At 50.9% G+C, this 20330-nt stretch overlaps 3 protein-coding genes across 3 annotated transcripts; 1 reads left to right on the plus strand and 2 right to left on the minus strand.

Annotated features, from left to right (window-relative positions):
• On the plus strand, nt 1-3020 carry EAH_00035010 (hypothetical protein, conserved; the record flags this gene model as incomplete). The annotated part of the gene is made up of 7 exons (XM_013392125.1): nt 1-187; nt 368-426; nt 542-1818; nt 1931-2140; nt 2264-2402; nt 2623-2708; nt 2798-3020. Coding segments are annotated over 7 exons (2181 nt in total), but the record flags the coding sequence as incomplete, so codon positions are not given.
• A 570-nt stretch (nt 3021-3590) lies between these two features.
• On the minus strand, nt 3591-7035 carry EAH_00035020 (hypothetical protein, conserved; the record flags this gene model as incomplete). The annotated part of the gene is made up of 2 exons (XM_013392126.1): nt 3591-4585; nt 4920-7035. 2 exons carry the CDS (start codon nt 7033-7035, stop codon nt 3591-3593), a joined length of 3111 nt encoding a protein of 1036 aa, XP_013247580.1.
• Nucleotides 7036-11076: 4041 nt separating this feature from the next.
• Nucleotides 11077-18735, minus strand: EAH_00035030 (phosphodiesterase, putative; the record flags this gene model as incomplete). The annotated part of the gene is made up of 17 exons (XM_013392127.1): nt 11077-11207; nt 11365-11457; nt 11978-12026; nt 12370-12664; nt 12942-13012; nt 13264-13369; nt 13510-13559; nt 13712-13876; nt 14221-14286; nt 14637-14731; nt 14996-15140; nt 15571-15631; nt 15779-15861; nt 16187-16282; nt 16642-16741; nt 17055-17353; nt 17533-18735. 17 exons carry the CDS (start codon nt 18733-18735, stop codon nt 11077-11079), a joined length of 3108 nt encoding a protein of 1035 aa, XP_013247581.1.
• Nucleotides 18736-20330: the final 1595 nt, after the last annotated feature.

Genomic DNA, 20330 nt, shown 5'->3' on the forward strand with positions numbered 1-20330 from the left:
GGAGAACAGCTGCGAGAAGGTGGGGGGACAGCAGAAGCGGGGGCAAGTCGCATTTTTAAAGGGAACGACAAAGTCCGTCGTCTGACACGTTCCGAAGAGCAAACGCATCTTCGCATTCTTGATTGCCCCTCAGTGCTGAGTATGGGAGCATCAGAAGGAGGTGCTGCAGATGCACGTGTTCTTTCGAGTAAGTTCGGATGGACGCGCGGATGTTGAGGGGATGGGATAGGTGACAGATGTAGGCTGAAGACGGAGAACAGGGTCTCACCACAGCAGTGTGGCGTGTGTAAGTGCGAGGCAAAGCCGACAGGTGCTGGTGCCGTTTGCTCAGGAAATGAAGATTGTCTGTTTCAAACCTGCCGATCAGGTAGTATAACACAGGTGTCTTTTCGGTCAAAACCTCTGTCGACCCGCCCTCTTGAATCAGTAAGTTCGGTTTCTGCGTTTTGACGGTGTGTTTCCCCTTAAGTACACGGAGGAAATTACTGCTTAAAGATGGCAACAGAACAAAACGCTTGGAGTACGGTATCCTTTTGCGCAGGCACAGCGTTATGCCGACCCTTTGGTTGAGGAAGGGAGCTTAAAGCTGTCAGAGTCTACTGCATTTGACAAATTTGCTTATTGTTCACCCAGCTGTTCCGGGAACCTAGAGTCAGTGTTGCAAAGCGCTGTCTCTGCGAAAGCCCCTCAGAATCCGAAGGACGGCAGCGGTAGAGATAGCATGAATCGGTGTCAGTCGAAACGTGGCGGAGACGCACCTATTAATTCAAGCCAGAACATCACTGCAAGAGAATTAAGACACATGCCAACCCCATTGAATACCCAGACGGCTTCGCTGGAGAACGTGAAGTCTGGTTTGCACGCAACGGCACTCTCTGAGCATACTTCAGTAAAGCAGAAGCACTCCTCTATTTTTCAGGATAATGCAGAGACAGCGCATGCTCTGCCCCAAAACCAAGGAACATACAACCAAGAAGTAGCTGGCAGATGCAACCTAATAGCTCATGATAGATCTGGGAATCGACCGTCGTCATCTATGCCTAGCCTGGGCTCACAGAAGCACGGAAGAACAAAGCTGCAAAACAGTTCTGAGTTGAAATATAGTCCCAGTAAAAGAGTTACCGACGACGGAGGCCCTGATGCACCAAAATGGCAACTCCGCTCTGCACAGTCCAGAGACTCCTCTTCTGTGGTGGACAGGGGTAAAAACATTTCCAAACAGTCCTTGGATCCCAGTTCGACATTCGGAAACACAACTGGATTTGTTTCGTTAAGGAGGCGTAGTACGGAAGATTTGCATTCTGACATGGTGAGGAACGGGGACTGCCTACTGCCGACAAACCGCGCACGTGCCCACATGGAGAAGCCGCGTATTAACAGCGCTGCTCCTCCTACCTCCATTATGCGGCCTTCCTACATGGATGCCACTGCCGTTGGAAGGCGATTGACAGCGCAGAACAACATGTGGTCAGCAGTGGGCAGCTATGAGCCCCTCGCATCTTTAGTATTCCATGAGTTGTACCCTCAATTGTCCCGTGAACTCCAGGCGCTGTGCATGCAATGCCTCGGCACAGGAGATTCTTCAGAGTTGCGTGCGCTAACGGACATCCAACAAGCAGCCATGAAATTGGTTGCTGAGCAGTCTGTCCGAAGAAGTGCTGAAGCTAAAAGCCGTCTGGTGGAGGTCTTCAAACGGACAGGGCAACCAATTGGGACTCTTGAATCTCTGGAGCAGTTCCTCCTCCTGCGCTCTCCCATTCTCATCTACTTCGACATTGTAAGCTTAACGCCACATCTGGAGCAAGGCGGATTCATTAGGTAAGACGAAAAAGTGCATTTTCAGTAGCTACATTGCAACGCTTTACTTGACCGGTCGGTCGGGCTGTGCTGTTGAATTAGTCACTTGGATTCTCGTATTCCTTTAAATCAGGTCGCACTTCGAAATACCCCAAACCGACGCAACATACCTGCGCAAATGTAACGAAAGAGAGCAAGCTCTTTATTGTGGCCTGTATGAACACGAGTCTGTTCGACCCGAACATCATCCAAAGTACGGCTATGTTAGCGTGAATTGCAACCTTCAGCCACCTTGGGAGCCGCAACCCGGTGAAGCATGTATCATCCTGAAAGATCACGTGAGGTATGCTTTCAGATTTCCCTTCTCCCCTCTGTGACTGGCGGCACATCCTAGCATATCCGTCGTCGTTGGCGTTCTTCTAAAACGCTCCAAATGTTAAGGATGTTGGCGTGAATGCTCCTACAGAGTACGAGCAACAATTTCGGCAAGCCAGCATGATGGGTCTGGAGTCTTGTCGTTTGGTCGTGAACCTTTGGTGGCCACTCTTAACAACCCATGGCATGTCTTGGAGGCGCTTGGGCATGAGGCCCTTTCAGCCTTAGCCGTAAGCGTGCCGACTAATCTTTCAAGTCCCTTTATATGCCCGCGCATTCTCTACAGCCCTTTTGTTGTTCCAATCGGCTTGCTGGCTTGGATGTCGGCCAGGAAGTCAATTGACCAGCACTGAAGAGTCTCTAGTGCAATTCATCGTACACATTCTGCAATGGCGCAACGACGCGAACTTATGCACTGACCTAAAAGGGAAATCGCTTGTCGTTGTGCAGGCTTTTGCCGCGGAACCGACGTCAGAGAAAGGTGGTGACATATCAGCATTGGTGGACTGCAACATTCATGGAGAGATCAAACTAGGGTAAGCCTGGGTCTGGGGCTGTGGTACACATTGTAGTGGTGTGTTCCGGTAAAAGGCACTGCATTAAGTGTTTTCATCGCTGTTTTCAGAAAGGACGTCGAAGCGATTGTGCTGCCCAAGAGTGCAACACGGGACAAGGCCACTTTTGCAAAGCTACGGGAAATTGCCACCCAGCACATGGTGCCGATATTGTCCATGGAAAAATGCCCCAGAGCTGTTAAAGACGACGGCTGGAAGCACACACTGAGGCACCTGCAACACAAGGTTCTATTGAAGAAGACAGCTCTGGGGAATACATACGGGCAAATATAACGGGGCACGACGAAAAGCTAATTGCAAAGTTTCACCAAAATGTGACCCAGCGTCAGTACTGACGTGGAGAAGTTATGCAAGACGCAAACACACTTTGTCGACACTTGCGACGGCTTCGATCGAAAAGACCACTTTGTCTATCGCCGTGGGCTCCACTGTGGTGATAAACGGGTTACACAAGGCCTCTGACCATACCAACTGGGCGTCCTCTCATTTTGTAGTCTCCCGACCAACATTGGCGTTCTCTGCTATGGCATAAATCAGTCGAGAGTCTATGCATGCAGGGCAACTGTTTGCGGGAGGATCCTCCTTGTTGCTTCAACTGAGCAAACGATAGCTGCTGCCGGCAGAAAGGCGTGGCAGGTTTGCCGTTTCGACAGAGAACCTAACTGCTAAGTCCACTACGAGTGAAGCAGAACTTCTTCGTCAACGTTGCCGGCATATTTCATCCTGCCAACGGCAGTGATCTAGAGCCGCCGTGCCATTTCCGTACAGTAAATTTCCATGTGTGAAGGGGCCCCACGGAAAGCTGGTCAATGGTAAACCCACCAAATTATAGGCCGGCATGGATTATTCATCTTCTCGTTCCATCCATCGTAGATACGCTTTCACGTAGCTCTGGCTAACGCTGTGAGGCCCATAGGAATTGAGTGTAGCCTTGGCAACAGCTTCCAGAACCTGTTTTGTTTGTGCACGACCGCCTATTTGGCCAAGCAACAGTGCAACCTTGTACATGTGCGCGGACACCTCTGGCTGCGATAATCCAAGAGGGAGCCTTTGCAACAGCACGTAGATCCCAGCCGACAGGCAAGTAGCTGCCATGCCGACTGACTCTACGGCCCAGATGGAATCAGCGTGTACTTGCCGCATCACTTCTGCTTTCGCGTGGGCAGCCCTGGCGGCACTCTGCAGCGCCTCCCACACACCTGTAGACAGGCAGCCACTGACAGCTACGACCTGCGGAATGGCTTGCAGGATGTCCTTCAAGACCTCAGCTAAAAGCGCGCCCTGCTGTGCTTTTGTGGCTTTGGAGAATGGGCTGACAAGGTTTCTCAGTGCACTCTGTACACGATCCAGCTGCACGTGAATTGCTTCTCGGTTCCTTTCGAGGCCACTGGCGGGAAACCGCGAGCTGCAGTTGAGGCAGTAGAGTTCGCTGAATGCATATATCGGTATGTTCTTGCCTGTAGACGATGATATAATAGACAAGGAGTCAGGAAAAGCCACAGCGTAGGGTGACCATAGAGGAACACATGAATGACCCATTAGAGCCAACTTTTGCGTACTAGTCCATGGCTGCCGCACCTGCCCCTTCGTCAGAACCCGGTGAAGCAGCTTGGAGAAGGCGGTGACAAACTCGAGAGTTTTCTCAGGCATCTTCAAGAAGAGCGAATAGCTAGCGGTTTTCTCCGCCAGCACCTTGCGCAGTCGAACCGCTGGCAAAGGATTCTTGTGAAGGTGGGGCCCGAAGCAGCGGTTGAGCAGTGCAGCCGCGTCAAACAGTGCATGCTGCTCCTGTTCATTGCTTGTGTTCTCTCGCATACTCGATAGAATCTTCTGCGCGCCTGATATCGAAGTGCAATGAGGACATGGAAAACCGCAGAGTAGCTCATATCGGAAGGCAACGCCTCCACAATCAGCTGGACTATTGTCAGCCGGCGGAGGGAGGCAGGCCTGCTCAGCAGAAGACAAACACACCGCATAGCGATCCTGCTGAGGCAGCTACGGGAAACGGCACGTCACAGGCGTCTTCCGCCTTGCATTGATGCGAAAATAAGAACGGAGTCTCGGGGCCAGGGAACAGGACACTTACTTCGCAGCGACAAAAAAAACCAGCATGCTTGATAAGCCAGTCTTGGCGAAAGCCCCAAGAGCTCTTCGGCAGCCCAATAACCGGACCATAAGAGATGCAAACCTCCTGCACACGGCCGCTACATCCCGAATTATTCGGGGCACCCAATCGGACTTGTAAGAGCGCGCCTCGCCCCACACCGCGGGTCCTGACAAGTAGAGGAGCATCTGGCGCCGCTGCAGAATCAACATTGTCCTCGCCCTGGTGCTGGTGCACCCTGTTCTGATCACGCTCCTGCTTGCGCTGCAACTGCACCTTGGGCTCTCCAAAAGCTACGATAGCATTGGGAGTACACGAATGGTTAAGTAGAGACGCCGCGAGGAACACCGCAGTGCCAGCTGCCACCGCTTCCTCTTCAGGGTCACAGAGAACGCGAATTGTGAAGCTGTTGCAGCACGCTACACCGTAGGCGTGGAGTGCCGCTGCGAAAAGGCACCTAGGAAAGGGGCCAACGTTCCGCGACAAACCGTCAGGCTCTTGCATGCGCGACGGACAAACCGAGCACTTCGGGCACCAACGCCGGCAACACACGCAGCACCAACCACAAGGATGCGTTGCGGGGGTCTCATCTGAGGGATGTGCGAACCGTGCGGCAGCACTCTCTGCAGTAGCAGATGCTGACTGTGAAGTTGCAGGCGGTTCCCTTCCCGCGGGTCTGCAGATGAGACAACGGCCACCGCAATGTAGCCCTCGTCCATATGCTGTGGCTTCACCAGCCAGCCATGCAGCATTCAGCAGCCAATCCGCCACCATCGTGCTGTCCACCACAACGGATGACGTTCTCATGAGCAACTGGCGCCATGGCGGCTCGCCCAGCACACGAGCTTGCACTTTGGCGTTGACTAATGCTGTCGAGCCGTTTTGCACTGCCGGTTCCTCTAAGGGAATTGCTGGCGGCAACAGGGAAGCCAAGAGCTGACGCGCAAGGAAACGATGAGGATCTGGCAGCGCTAGTGCTAAAGGCTGCACCTGCGTGCCTGGCATACTTTCTGAAGCTTCTCCCCGCGGTCCTTTTCGGTCGTCGCCGCGCGTTGAGCGGCTTTCCATCCCACATGCCTCTTGCTGCTGGGCTTGCTGCATTTGGTGCAAGCGGCATGCACGCTTGTGAGATGAAGCCGCTCTGCAGCCTTGGCAGCAAAACATAGCAGCCGCGCAAGAGCCGCAGGGCACCACAGGGAGCGTTGGATAGAGTAAATGGCTCACTGTGCTGTGCCAGGTGTCGGGCCCTTGCATATGGCATTCATTTGCAGCTACCTCCCCTCGAGCCGGTACTGTCGCGCAGCCTGCACAGATCCCCTCTGTTTCTTCCTGAAGCTCTAGCCAGGCCTCGTGTCTTCCTTTTCCACTTTCGTCGACCCTCTCACACTCTTTCTTACCCACGGCGCCTTCTTCAACGCGCGCCTCCCACTGGTCACGGATAGTAGCATCTGCATGGAGCTCGAGGCCCTCCGGGTTTTGGGCAAACGCTGAATTGTGGGGAGGAAGAGCGAAGGGGATCTTCGGAATGGGTGCACAGAGGTCTGGGTGCACAAAAACCGCAAATGCTTCTTCTTCCAAGACCAAACAAGGATCATTTTCAAGCCTAGAAAGTCCATCGTCTGCTGTCACCAAGCCCCAACCTTTTGCGTCCCGGTGTGCGCTTACGTCTTTCCTGAGCCAAAGCCATGGACGATCAGATACGGTGTCCTTGTTATCGGATGAAGGGCGAAGAGTTGCACTGGAGCCACACCCGCAACAACCAACCATCATGCGGCTTGCTGCAGCAATTGCTTCCGAAACGTTGGCTTGCCCCTGGGACATCATCTGGGCCTCTGCTATCTCTCTATCGACCTGCTGCAAGCAAGCGCGAGCTGCGGCAGTGCAATCGTCCGTATTGGCACTAGCACTGTCTCTGCTGCTACTACTGCTGCTGCTGTTCTTTTTGCTGCAGAGAGCTACGAAATACCGCTCCACTGCGCCTCGCACATGCACCAAAGCTGCAGCACGGCGGTGCCACGCCTTGCGGTACATTGGATTCGCAGCAACGGCCTCCGTCGCAGTTCGTAGGGCTCTTCTGATCCGTCTCAGCCGCAGCAGCGCAGAACTTGCGTTTGCACACAACACCGCCAGCAGACTTTTGCTGCTGTTTGGAGTGCTGCCGTTGGTGATGCTTGGAAGCAGCATTGTCGCAGCTGTGTAAAGAGATGCAGCAGCAGCTGGACGGTCACGTGCCAGAGCTGCATTGCCCCACAATTTTAGTTGACTGCTAAGTTCAGCACTAGGATGCAGCTTCCAGGTTTCTACAGTCACCACAAGGCAAGGCGGAGCGGGCTCCTCAAGAGGTAACGGCCAGACACCCTCGTTGCTTGCTTCCCAGAGCCCACGAAAAAGAGGAAACAAACAGGGAACAAATGCTGCAGAAGCAAGCGCCATAGAATCGATTGAAAGAATGCTTCTGTGGCTTGGGGATCCTTCCGAAGCAGCATCACCAGTCGAACTGCTACTGCAACTGCTGCCAATGGAATTAGTGCTGCTACTGCATGAACACTGCAACACCCCATTAGTATCAACGCTGTACGGAGGGGGTGGCGGTACCAATGGAATAGAAAGAGAGATAATACGGTGTGCCAAGCACACTGCATGGCTGCTGCAGTTGCTGCTACTGCTGCTGTTCAACAGACCGGAGGCATCATTGTCCACACTAGCGACGTTGCTGTAGCTTATGCCGTTGGTGCTGCTGCTGCAAGCGCTTGAACAAGAGATCCCGGAGCCTCTGCACTTGCAAGGCTCGAGAGTTGGTCTGCTGCTGCTGGCACAGGTTTTGCAGCAGCAGCAGCACTCTGCGTTGCTTCCATCGCACAGAGCCGCGTCGTCTGTAGGTTGGCGGGTGCATAAGAATATTTGCAGTTGCTGCAGCACTGGGAGGCCGATCTGCTGCAGATGCTGAAATAGCAAGCTGGTGGCCATTTCCGCTGCCGCTGCCGCCTGATGGCATGCTGATATCTAGCAGGCAGCTGCCTATACAGCCAAATACACCATCAGGTTCCAAAAGCGACGAAAGGGAGTATGTGGCTCGCGACAAGCATCGACGTGGTCCCACCGCCGACGGTGGCAGACGTGACACAGCAGGAGTGGGTGAAAAAGTAGAAATAAACTAAAATAACCCTTTAAAATTGTAGTTATAAGTACGACTAATGACTCTTCCGTTTCATAAGGGAACCACAACACGTGTCTGGCTTGCGAATTCCCGCCTCCGGTTCAGTGAAAACTGTACAGAACAGTGTTGCATGCATTTGGGGGCGTGGGTATTGCCTGCGTTTTGTGAAGAGATATCGACCACTGAAGATAAATTTAATGTCTGTAGTTAATGCTGCCAAACAAAGGCTAAAACGTGAGAGCAGATCAGAACAGAGGGGTGCATATCCTGGGGCATCATCCCTGGAAGAGGCTGGAGAGCATCTCAGGTTTTGTGTTCGCCGCCCTTCGGCAGCCCCACCTGCAAATTTGTTGTCTATTTGGCCATACATTTTCTAGCAGGCGCATATCGACATGGCGCAGACGTCCTCAGGAACAGCGGTATGGCCAGACAGCACGACAGTGTTGAGTTTCTTACAGTGTCACGAAGTGGATGGATGCAGCTTAACCTGCTCACGGGGGGAAGCCTCTTTTTTCGTCTCCAGTCGAGCATTTATGCTACTGAACACCGCAATTCACCTGCACGTACACCGTAACGAGCGCAACCGTTCCCTGCCCTCCTCCCTGTGGCCCTCAGGCAATGCGTCTAGACGACCTCGTGGTCCCTGCGAAGAATGGAGAGCACAGAAGTATTCCGGGGGCAAAGTTCATCGTACGCACCATGGGGTTATGCAGCCGTCACTCCTGAATGCACAGCCGCTCGACAAGGAGACACGGCACAGCATTGGCTTTGTTTTTTATACGTACAGTGCTATTGATGGTTTGAATTACCCATCTTACTTTCCATACCTCTGTGAACCAGGTAGTGGAAATTGCTGTCTCTTTATTGCTCAACGGCAAAACTGCCTCCCTGCACTGTGTCGGAGTGGTTGATTTGGAAGTATAGAGATGTTCCTACGCGTGTGCCTTCTCATGCTGTACTGCAGGAAAAGGTGGAGACATTTGTTGGTTCCCGAAACCCAACGTCTGTTGAGTATCTCTTCAAGGAACTCCTACAGTACAGCTGCAATCTTCTCACTCTCCCCATCTTTTCCTTAGCAACTTGGCAGACTGCACCATTTTATTTCCCAATGATAGGTTTGTGTATTGACAGCTATGGATTTGTATTTATGCTTATATGTGCGTGTAAAAGTGCGCACATACATGTTGGGCTGCAGTAAGCGTTCCCTTCTTGCAATACAGGAAATATCGTTTCATGGAACATTCTCTGTTGGGACAGAAAGACACGCTGAGGGCCAAGACAGTCGCCATAAGGGAGACAATGAATGCGCTGGAGATGCTAAAAAAACAGCGCGTAGGGAAGCATTTTGTTGCCTCAAATATTAAACGCCATATTTGCAGTGAGTATGTACTTAAAGTTAACTTAATGGAACTTATTTTGCCTTTGCTCCTCTCTGTCGTCTCGGGCTCCTCAATACAGGACATCGCCAAGGAGGGAGGCGATGGGGAACTTCAGACGCACTTCCAACTCGCCGAGACAATCCACGTGCAGGCTACTGTTCCCCCGACTGACACCGTTTGTCTTTGGCTCGCCGTAAGAATGTCTAGCTAGTCGCTGCAACTCGCCAGCCCAGGTGGCGAGCTAGCCGGCAAGCAGTCGTAAAACAGCGCACTGAGACTTGCTGGATCTCTTCAAAACAGATTCACGTGGACCTGTACTACGTAGCAGTCATAATGACCTGCAACAGACTACCCCTGTCTATGCATTGCTACGTTTGTTGGGGGATGCCGGATGCAGGCCGATGTAGTTGTGGAGTATACCCTGCAGGAGGCGGAGGATGTCCTTAACAAAAGCCTCAAGGTTGCAAATAAATACCTGGAGGAAGCGGTAAGTGGATCCGGGGCTGATGAAGTGACTGCCACATGGTTTTAGTACACCAAGACGCTGCTTTTTGGTTTTTCCTTGGTAGTCCTCGCCTTCTGTGGAGTGAGTATCTGTCGAGGAATATGCATGAAGGACATACTGATGCCGATGTACAGTCAGAAGCGAGAAGCCTGGGTTGCGGTTTCTTTTGGCTTGATGGTTTCTGCCGGTCAAGTGCCAAGTGCATCTACTGGCCAACACCTATTTCTAAACGTAGGCTGTCTGCACCTGTGTTCATTAGGAGGCCGACATGGAATGGCTAAGGACCCAAATTACCATGACCGAGGTCAACATCGCCCGCGTGCACAACTACGCAGTGCTAAAAATGCAACAGCGGCAAGCCGCTGCTGGCGCAGGCAAGGTTTCACAAATCCAGCCCGAACAACCCTTAATCTTAAGGCTAAATGCTGCAAACGGCCAACCCTACCTGCAAGCCTGCACCGCATAAGCTGCTGATTCGGAAACGAAGAAACAACCAAACCCCCGGCACTGGGACCGGCATACGGCAGCTACTGAAGCTTAACTCCTATTCAAAAATCACTGTCCATGCTCACTACTGTAGCGTAGTACAGAATAAGACGCCACTGTGCACCTTATACATTCTGCCTGCGCCTCCTATAAGCGTGCGCATTGGTCAATCAGCACAGAAGGGATAGATACAAGGTACGAAGAGTGCTGCTAATAGTGTTGCAGCAGCATCAATGCTGGCAGGCGAGGTTTGCTGTTGTGAGTTGTGCTTCTTCAGCTCCCTCAGCAGCGCAAGAAAGTGCGGCTGCTTGAGCCGCACGAAAAATGGCAAATGAAGGCCGAAGCCTTTATCAAATCTGTACAATGCAGAGAGGCATTGTTTTCCCTGTTCTTCGTTCCATGTCCAAACTTGGTTTTCAAACTATGAACTGCTGCCACTGTCTGCCGTCATTCGTCATTCCCTGTTTCCAACAACGCCTGCTGTACAAGAAGCAGGATGAACTTGAGCTAGCAAAGAGCCAAGGAGCCGATATGCGCCATATACACTCCTTCGCTTAGATGCCTCAGCACACGAAAACTGTCTACACTAGACGTCTAGTGCCGGCCCAGGCGACAACAAGCATCTTTCGCAGTTGCATTAAACATGCCCCCGTGTTAGGGTAGGAAGAGGGAAAGCTAGCGAGGAAGCTCACGCCTAGTTATCTTAGGTTCCTTTTTGAACCTGAAGAGTCTTGATGCGCAGCTGGTCCGCTGTCCACTGTAAAACGGGGACTCCACAGACATGTAGCCTCGCCAGATTCGGCGAGCCAGTCGAAAAGGTGCGTCCCCGCTGTAAATGCACAACACACAATTCATCATGACACACTTATAAGAATAAAGCTCGCTCGTCAGTAAGGTCTATTTGCTCACTGCATCACCGTCAGGACGGCGTGGTGGAGGCGCTACAATGCAAACTTCTCCTGGTTGGCAAGAAAGCTCTCTCTCACGTAATGTGTCATCGTTCTGAAAAGAAGCGCCCGGGGGCGTAAATGGCTTGCCGTCTCGGTCCTCATTTGACCTCTGGCCGCCATGCTCTGCGCCTGTTTTACACCGGGACAAGGAAAGCGCAGGGCCGGCGAGGTTGCGAACAGCGTGGAGTGTGAATGTGCGAACTTGAGTTTGTTTGTTCGTCGTCGGTAAGGAAACAGGGGTGCCTTCAGCCGCCAACGCCTTCCAGCGCTCCATGTTGGCGTCCAAAGTCGACAGTACCTCAGCCCTTCAGTGCAAAATACACAGACAGAGAAGTAACAAAAAACATGAAAAGGAGATAAAACGAAGGAAAAAAGCGGCAGAGGTCATGCGATAACTGCTGATACAACAGCGGGCCTGGTACTGTGTCCGGGTGTGGGGAAGCTGCCAATCAGTCCGCTTTTCTGGAAACGACGAAGGCGATAGAGCAGAATCAGCTGCAAACTATCGACGCAAAAAGACCTACGCCATTTGTGTGTGGCTGTCAAACTCAACCAATTCAGCAACAAGTGGTCGAGCTACAAACGACAAGAAACTTTCTTGCGACTTTGCAATGTCCACTTGGGCATCCCGGCTGCACAGTGGCGATACCGACATACCACGCCGCAGTTCCTGCAACGACAAATACAGCAGTTAACACCTAGAACTCCACATACGAAAAAAACAAACGACACCCAAACTGCAAACCCGATAATGCAATATATAACAAAGTCTTGGGCAACTGTACACCTGAAACCACTGCGAAAATGCTCTTGAAGGATGTAAAGGGGCAGCAAATATAAATAGCAACGAAATGATGCAATCTCCTGAGAGTTCTCCTAGAGTTCTCACACTGTTTCGGTTTTCAGGTTTCAAGTGGAAGGAAAGGAGATGGGTGCTAATCACAATACATTTGTATAGAGTTAATTCAATATACACAAAGAAAACGAAAAGCCGTCTTTTCGGAGCCACTCGCGCTTCCTCGTCTCGCTTCTTTGCCTTACTTCGTCTCCCTGCTGGAAAAACTCCTCAGTGATAGCGCATGACATGACGAAGTGGTCTGACCAAGGCAGGGCAGTATGGCAGAGATCCCCCAATTTAACGCACATGCGTAGTGTAGCCCATCTGTCCTCGACAGAATTTCGAAAGGAGAACTCTTCGCATTGCCGACGCATGCGAAACTTTGAAATGTCTTCGAAGTGCTGCTTCATGTCCGTACTGAGGATACACTCGATGATCTTTGCCCGCACGGAACGGAAAGCCCCCACAGACAACAGAAAAAAAATGTTGCAGCTCTTCCTGCATTGATTCCCCACAAACAGAGCACCACAGTTTGACATCCGGAGTGAAACGCCAACAACCAGCAATATACAGGCAGATGCAGAAACACTCGATGGGCAGTTCTACACAAGCAGACGCTTGCAGGACCGAGACAGGCCTGTCAAAGATCTGCCTAACAGCCACATTCCTTTAGTTCACTTCAGTAGCCCCTCAATTCAACTGTATGCGGTGACGCGAAGTGCGCGTGTTAGATAGAAACACAGCTGTAATGCGGCAGAATGCAAGTTCTTCGCACCTTTCAAGAATACGAAAGCACAGACAAGAGTGAAAATTCTCAAGTGGAGAGATGTCGTTGTAGATGATTGCCTGCAAGCAGCGCAGCAAGGCCACAAAGAAGATGCATCCTGAATTCAAAAGCTCATCGCCGCCCATCAAGTACCTCATCAAGGCAAATGCCAAATACGAGACATTGCGAGCGGAGCTTAGCTTCTCTGTACTTCAGTATGCGTTCCTTGGTCGTGCGAGAATCGAACAAACGGGTGCTAAACTGCTCTACGTGCTTGAAAACAGGGTAATGTGAGGACCAAGGCAGTAATTCATTGCTTTAAGAAGCTCACCAAAGGGTCAAAGCAAGCCACAAAGAATTGGTTGGTGCGGCCGGGGTGGCCGACATCGTGGGCCAACGTGGCCACTGCGAGTGCAGCTTTCTCTAGCGGTTCCATTCTGCAATACACAACAACACAACTTGCACTGCCGCTTTGTCATGGCGATTATTACTACTTGCGTTTTTACATGTGAACTTTTGCCAGTGGCCTGCATGCAGTCTACTCTGCAATCATGATAAAGAACAAGTTGCCACCTACATCTGCCAAACGCCCAGCATATTCGCGACGCTAACTGCGCCATGCCCCACCTGCACGCGTAACCACAAACAAGCAAAACGTGAGACATCCTGCGGTAGCAGTTTTAATATATATGCCGAGCGGAAGCAGCAGCCCAGCGTTCACATGGAGTTAAAGTTGTACGCGTTTCGCAGAAAACAAAATTTTGGATTGTGGAGCCTACCATGGCTGCATGCAACTGGTTGTGGTACGGGTTCGGCTGATACTGCCACTGCAAAGTTTGCAGGAATTGAGATAGCTCATTGCTGCCGCAGCCCCAGTCTGTTACTACGGGACCCAGGAGAGCTGTTCCCACCACAAAAAGAGCGCCGTTAACTTCTTGATCCAGCTACACATACACAGAAAGGAAGCGGTCTTTACAGCACAACTTGGATACAGCAGCCTGTATAAAACCCGCTCTCTGAGCCCTTCAAGTGCCAAAAACGCATTCGGAAGGGGCTCCATTACACCAGGCAGACAAGAACTTTCGCAAGGTTAGGGGATTGAAGGGTCCCCTTTGCTGTCGCAAAGGGGACCTTCAACCCCTTTGCGACAGCGTAACAACAACCTGAGTGCAGTGCAGTTGGGTCTCGCGTACGTTCTGCTGCTGCTGCTGCTGATGTTGAGAGGAAAGGGGCAGCTACGTCTTCAAAATCATGGTTAAACGCAATTCTAAACAAACCGAATTCGTACCTGGAGCACACTGAACGACCACTGCTTGCCAATTGCATTCATGTTACGCTCCGCCTCATCCAGAAGCTGAAATGCGAGAAAGAGTAACCACATATGCACAAACAGACAACAGGTGAAGTATCAAATATAGTTCTACAATCAGTCTTCGAAACAAGTGGGTGCCCAAAACCGAGTGCGGGCGCATCGTTGCTGACGCCCACAGCGATGTTCTCTTGCTGGGAAATCTACGTTGTCATTTCGGCCATCTATCGAGCACAAGCGCCTCTGTTTTGGCTCTCGCCTTATGCAGTTAGCCGTTGTGTCACATCGTGCGTGCTTCCACACAATGTGCAAACACCTGTTGAAAAGCAACACATGCGGCATGCAGATTCGCACCAAACGCTGTGTGAATGAACAGTGTAAGTACAATAAAATACCTTTTTCCGCAGCATAGTCGCTTGCTTTTTCATGGGTTCATCTTCAGAGTCGCTGCTGCTGGAATCGATGACGTCAGAGGAAGAATGAGGAGCTGCTGCACACAACGAGAGAAGCAGATGAGACTAATTGCTACTCACACCAGAAATGCAATGGGCTAACTGAAGAATAGATGCCAACGCAACACAACAATAAACCATAAGAACAGACACAGACACCTTGAATCGCGGGGTAAAGGAGCGCAAAATACAGCCAGAGATCCAGACAAACTACAAGGCACGACAGGAACTCAGAGAATTCCAGGAGCAAGCAGATGCCGTTCTTTCCAGAAAAACTGTCGAATCAAGTATTAGCGACGGACCTCCTTGAATAGAAACGTCCGCGGCCTTAGAACGAACTGCCGACTGAGATGCTGTCAAGGATCGCTGGTGAGATGAGCTGGTGAATTCATCTACTCGATCTGTGCCGTAATGCGAATACATCTGCAGAAAGTGTTTGCTGAACCTCTGCACACCGCTCACAACACGCACATAACAAGCATAATATAAATACAAAAAAAGCACAAACGGACGCCCAAAGAAAGGGGAAATCGTCGAGAAAACGCGTGCGCATTCATGCATGCATGCAAACATCCTTATATACAGACATGCATAGAAAACATACATGCGGATATAAGAACTTGTGCAAGCACATGTCACTAGGAGACGAGATGTATGCAAGCACTCACAAACAAAATACAAAGACATACAAACATACAGACGTGCAACAGCATTCCTCGTCGCCTTCAAGCAAACAAGCGGTACGGCGGTTTGTCCGTGCATTTTACAAGCGTCTTGCTCCGAAGGCCCCGTTGGGGTCCCTCTTCAAAGGTTTTGTTGTGGAAAGGGGAAGCATTTAAACAATCAAAACAAGAGATGCAATCAAGAAAACCCCTACATCTGCTTTGCCGATGTCCACTGTGTACAGCTTCTCGCCAGTCAACAGAGTGCGACGGCACCTGCAGCATCCACACCAACATAGATGCACAAATGCATGTAGAGACCAATTCTCGCATTCAGCACCAAGAACGTATATAGAAGCACGATCAAGTAGTGCGCCTGAGGCAGGAGTCACAAAGAAACCTAATTTGCATTCCTAAACGCACTCAGAAACAATCCGGTACACCTCGTGGAACTCCTCGCCGAAGTCGTGTTCGATGTTCCGCATTTGTTGAAGAATCTTCCCACACTGCGCAAGGGGCAAACAACAGGAAATCACAAGAGAGAATGCACGTAACGCTACATTAACGTGAAAAATACGCATTATCCCCCCCAAAAACATTCGCATACGTTCATTGAAACATCTACATATGGGAAAGGAGCCATGGTCAGAAATATATATATATATATATATATATTCTCGTACAAATATACATCTACATGCATATGCATGCATACATTTATAAAGAGTGAATATATATCTATACCACATATATACGTAGACATGCAAACATATATATATATATGTCTAGACGCTTTCAAGCATTGCTCTTGTGTGCGTGTGAGCGCATTACCTGTTCAAGTTCGCCGACGACGTTTTCCATAGCTGTTCGTGTCTTACTGGTATCATCTCGTTCATGAAGGAGCTCCATGAGTCTCAGCCGCGACCTCTGTACATTTATTTCAACCGCATGGACACACAAACTTGACAAGCGAGGTATACCAGGGTGCCCCCTTTTATGCAAGCGCAGCATTCAATATTCTCAGTTTCGCCGGTGATATACATTCTCTGCCTATATATACATATATATATATATATACTACGTATTTGCGCAAGCATGCGTTTCCATTGCAACATAGAAATATGCATTTAGCAGGCTTGCAATAAGCATGAAAGTGCACATGTAAACATACGCATGCATGCACGTGTACGCATGTGAACGGGTGTACCGCAGGACCGCGCAGGCTCTTATTTGCCCTGCCTATCATAAATATAGCAGCATTAAGACGTCCCCCTCCTCCTACTCACCCTCCATTGCAGGAACAGCAGCCGGTGCTGCAACTCCCCCGAAAGCCGCCCGGCGTAGGCCATTGCCGTTAGAATGGTCGCGATCGTCGCAACAGCTAATCTGTGGAGCGACACAGATACAGAGAAAGCATGTGTGTTTATGTTGTGCCCATTATTCTGTCTGCTTTTTAAATTTGTTTGCAATACGTGTGAGCGGTTGCATTCACAGATATGATTGTGTTCGGTGGCATTCAGAGTATGCTGCAGGCAGCTCGGATGCACGCTGCGTACAGACAGCCGAAACAACACAGACACAAGCCCAACTACTCGCACGCAGCTGTCTCTTTCAGTCTCTTTCTGCTGTCCTTTCGTACGCCGTACACAGCCCTCTAAACCCTTAACCCTCAGTCCTAAACCCTACGCCCGAAACGTACAAAGTGCAGAGGCTGAATACTCTGCCGTCAGCAAATCCCACAATGAAGGGAGCAGTGAGGGAAAGCGAAGTAAGGAAGTGAAGAATCATAGTCCATTTCGTGAGTATGGGTCCAATGAGGTCCATGAAGAGGACGTTTGTAGCGAACACATAAAGATAGAATACTGATGTTTCCGTCAGCAAACTCATAAACGATATACCCGACTTCGCTCCCTTACTCCGCAGCTCCAGCTCTAACTCCAGGTACTTCGTCATGTACACCTGGCCGGCTATCAGTGATGCGCTCATAAGACCAGTATACTGCACAAACAACACACGCGCTGCGTGCAACTTTAGGCGCTGAGGAGGAGGGAGAGCAGCAGCAAGTGCTGCTGCTGCTGTCGCCGGCGTTTTTGCTGTTGCTTGTGGCTGACGAGCAGCTGGTGCGTCTCTATGGACCCGCATATGCATGCATGCATTTGGGGCTTTGTTTTTCTTACGGAGAAGGAATAGACGCAAGCAACTTGCGCTGCATGCACGCGGCAGAAGTAGCCGAGGCCGCAAGGCATGAAGTGAGGGTAGAGGAGGGCAATAGCGAGCAGCAAACCGAAGAGGGTCACCACTACAAAAGAAAGAATTAAAGGATGCAGCAGCCAGCCTGCTCTAGAGGACCAGAGCTGTGACTCGGGGTCCCACAGCAACAGGGAAAACTGCACTGGCAACAGCAGGCAATGCTGCAGCAGTAGATACACCGAAAAGCGCAACGAAGACTGATAGTTAGTGACGGCAACATATTCAGATTCTGCTTCTGTGTCTCTGAACTGAAGTGGAAAATATTGCAAGTCCGAAGTGAACGTCCTGTGCGCATCCGACAGACGAGTGGACCAATGGTCAGCCCCCCTCCTACTGGGCAGGTTCTTCACAGCGCCAAACGATTGTCTAGACAGCTGGTGCCGATGCAGCGCTGTTGCTTCTCTATACGCCCACGCAAAATTCAACTCCCCTCCTGCTAGCTCTTTAAAGGGAGACACCAAACCCGCAAGCAGCTGCTGATACCAACGCTGCTGCTGCTCCTCCCCCTCCTGTAGCGTCTCCTGCTGCTGCTCCTGCTGCTGCAGGCGATGCTGCTGCCGCGAGCGAGCTGAGCCCTGCGCCGACCCACCTGATGCTGCTGCTGCTACTGCTGCTGCTGCGTTGGACAAGGCACGCAGGGGAGAAGCAGCAGCAGCAGCAACAGCGGCAGCAGGGGAGCGGGGCACCGGAACAGCTGTGATGCTCTTATGGGAGTCGCAGTCGCTTGCACTCGAATCCCCTCCTCCTGAACTGTTCGTCAGCTGTCGTAAGACCCCATTATAGACGGGTGCTGCACCTGCTCCTTCTGGATGGGTGAGGGGGCCCCTCTCATCAGCGTGGAACAAACTATCTGAACGTACACTCGAAATAAGAGAAGAGATGTTCCCTCTAGCTGCCGCTCCCTCCACCTCAAATGCAGGCCGAAACGCTACATTCTTCTTCACTGAACTTCCCGCAACAGATGCGCCAGCAGGGGTATCTTCCCTACCAAAGAAGGCGGCTCCTTTAGGTAAACTGCAAGACATAGTCAAGCCGCCCCTGCTACTCTCCTCTTCTCTACTCCCATCGACGGCCTGTGGACGTACACCAGAAGCATCGGGCACGCCCGATGCTTCAGGGTGACGCTTCATTGCTGCACAATCTGTTTGCAACTCCCCTTCGGGGCCAACGCTACGCTGTCCCCTCAGCTATAACGATACACTTCATCAACCAGTCAACAAGTAATGCTCAACAGCTGCATGTAAGGATTGTCTCTGCTCTTTAAAACCTCCAACGGAACCCACGGAACGCCATGAGAAGCCCCTCCCGTACAAGAAGGCGCGCAAGCTGATCCTCCACACCCTGCTGCTGCGCAGCGGCTGCTGATGCTGCTGCTGCTGCAGCGCTTATTGCTGCTTCCCGTGCTGCTGCAGGCGCCTGCTGACCAGGCGAGAGCACAGGGAAGAGAGAGCCAGCGGAGCAGGTGTGGTGCGGCCTGATTCAGCGACCCTGTCTTAGAGGGAAGAGCAGGCGATACGTGTAAATGGGGGCGGAAAAGCGTGGGGGGTTGAATGTTGTGCAAACAAACCAAAGGAAGCAATATCAAACTCATTCGTCAAACGTCATGGAAGAAAACAACAGTGACGAAAATCGGCTCCGCAGAGCCGGGCTCTCCGCAGCAGCAGCACCTCGGGCCTGGTTTTTACCTATAAAGAAACGAGTTCTTCAGTTGTAAACGTAGATTTCAAATTAGTTAATATAAAGATACATGAGATTAATCCCGACGTCGATACACTTCATTCCGAAACATTCCGCGCAACTCCTCCACGGGCGAGCATCGCGCCGACGGTCCGAGTGGCGGATCTTGCAACAAACAGACATCACCGATGGTTCGTTCTAGCGATGAAAATGAGATTGACCCGGAAAATGTGGGTTTAAAAGGTCTTTAAAAGTCTGCATTTAGAAGGATTTCCAAATCGGCTTCTGTCGTACAAACCGTCACGCGCCCGTGTTGTGGACGTACACCACAACACGCCTACCTGCCTTGCTAGACACGGCCTCAACCGCCGCTGTGAGCAGAGAAGAAAGCCGCAAAAAATGCGTTTTATTTCCGCTGGTTTCAGCCGCAAATTCATAAAAAGCACAAAAAGATTCAACGGAAAATACGTATTCTTATCGATGAAACTCAATAAATGCGCCCGATCTTACTTGTCCTGCAGCATCAGCAAACCACGTAAACTTGCTGTTGAACAGCCTGTAATCGAAATGTGGCAGCGCAGATTACAGCTCTTTTACTTTGCAGAGCCACTCATTTGAATAAACAATTTAAATACCTCTCTTGCAACTGCACACCCGAGGAGGCGCTGCGTATATTGCCCGAAACTTCCTGAAGAAGCTGAAGAAAGAAGGTCTTGGTCTTCCTTATAACCACCACCACCTCGAGCAAAACACCTAAGGTCATTACACTGCATAAACCGCGTATGAGCTTCGAACAAAACTTCCGTGCGGCCCCGCGTTCATTCATTCCTAATGGAATTCTTTTGATTAGTAGTTAGATACATTTGTCTCTTTAGATGAAGGCCCCTGCTTTCTTGCCTGTAAGAAGGGCTTAGATGCAGATTGGCTGGGGGACTTTGTAGTGATAGATCTGTGCTTTTGTTTTCCACAGCAGCAGCACTTGATGGTGAAACACAGCAACTACTGTTGAGGTAACAAGCAAGGAGGGAAGGCTTCAGCTTGCTGTAGA

The sequence above is a fragment of the Eimeria acervulina genome, genomic scaffold (assembly GCF_000499425.1).
Source record: "Eimeria acervulina Houghton genomic scaffold, Eah_scaff365, whole genome shotgun sequence".
Classification (NCBI taxonomy): Eukaryota; Apicomplexa; class Conoidasida; order Eucoccidiorida; family Eimeriidae; genus Eimeria; species Eimeria acervulina.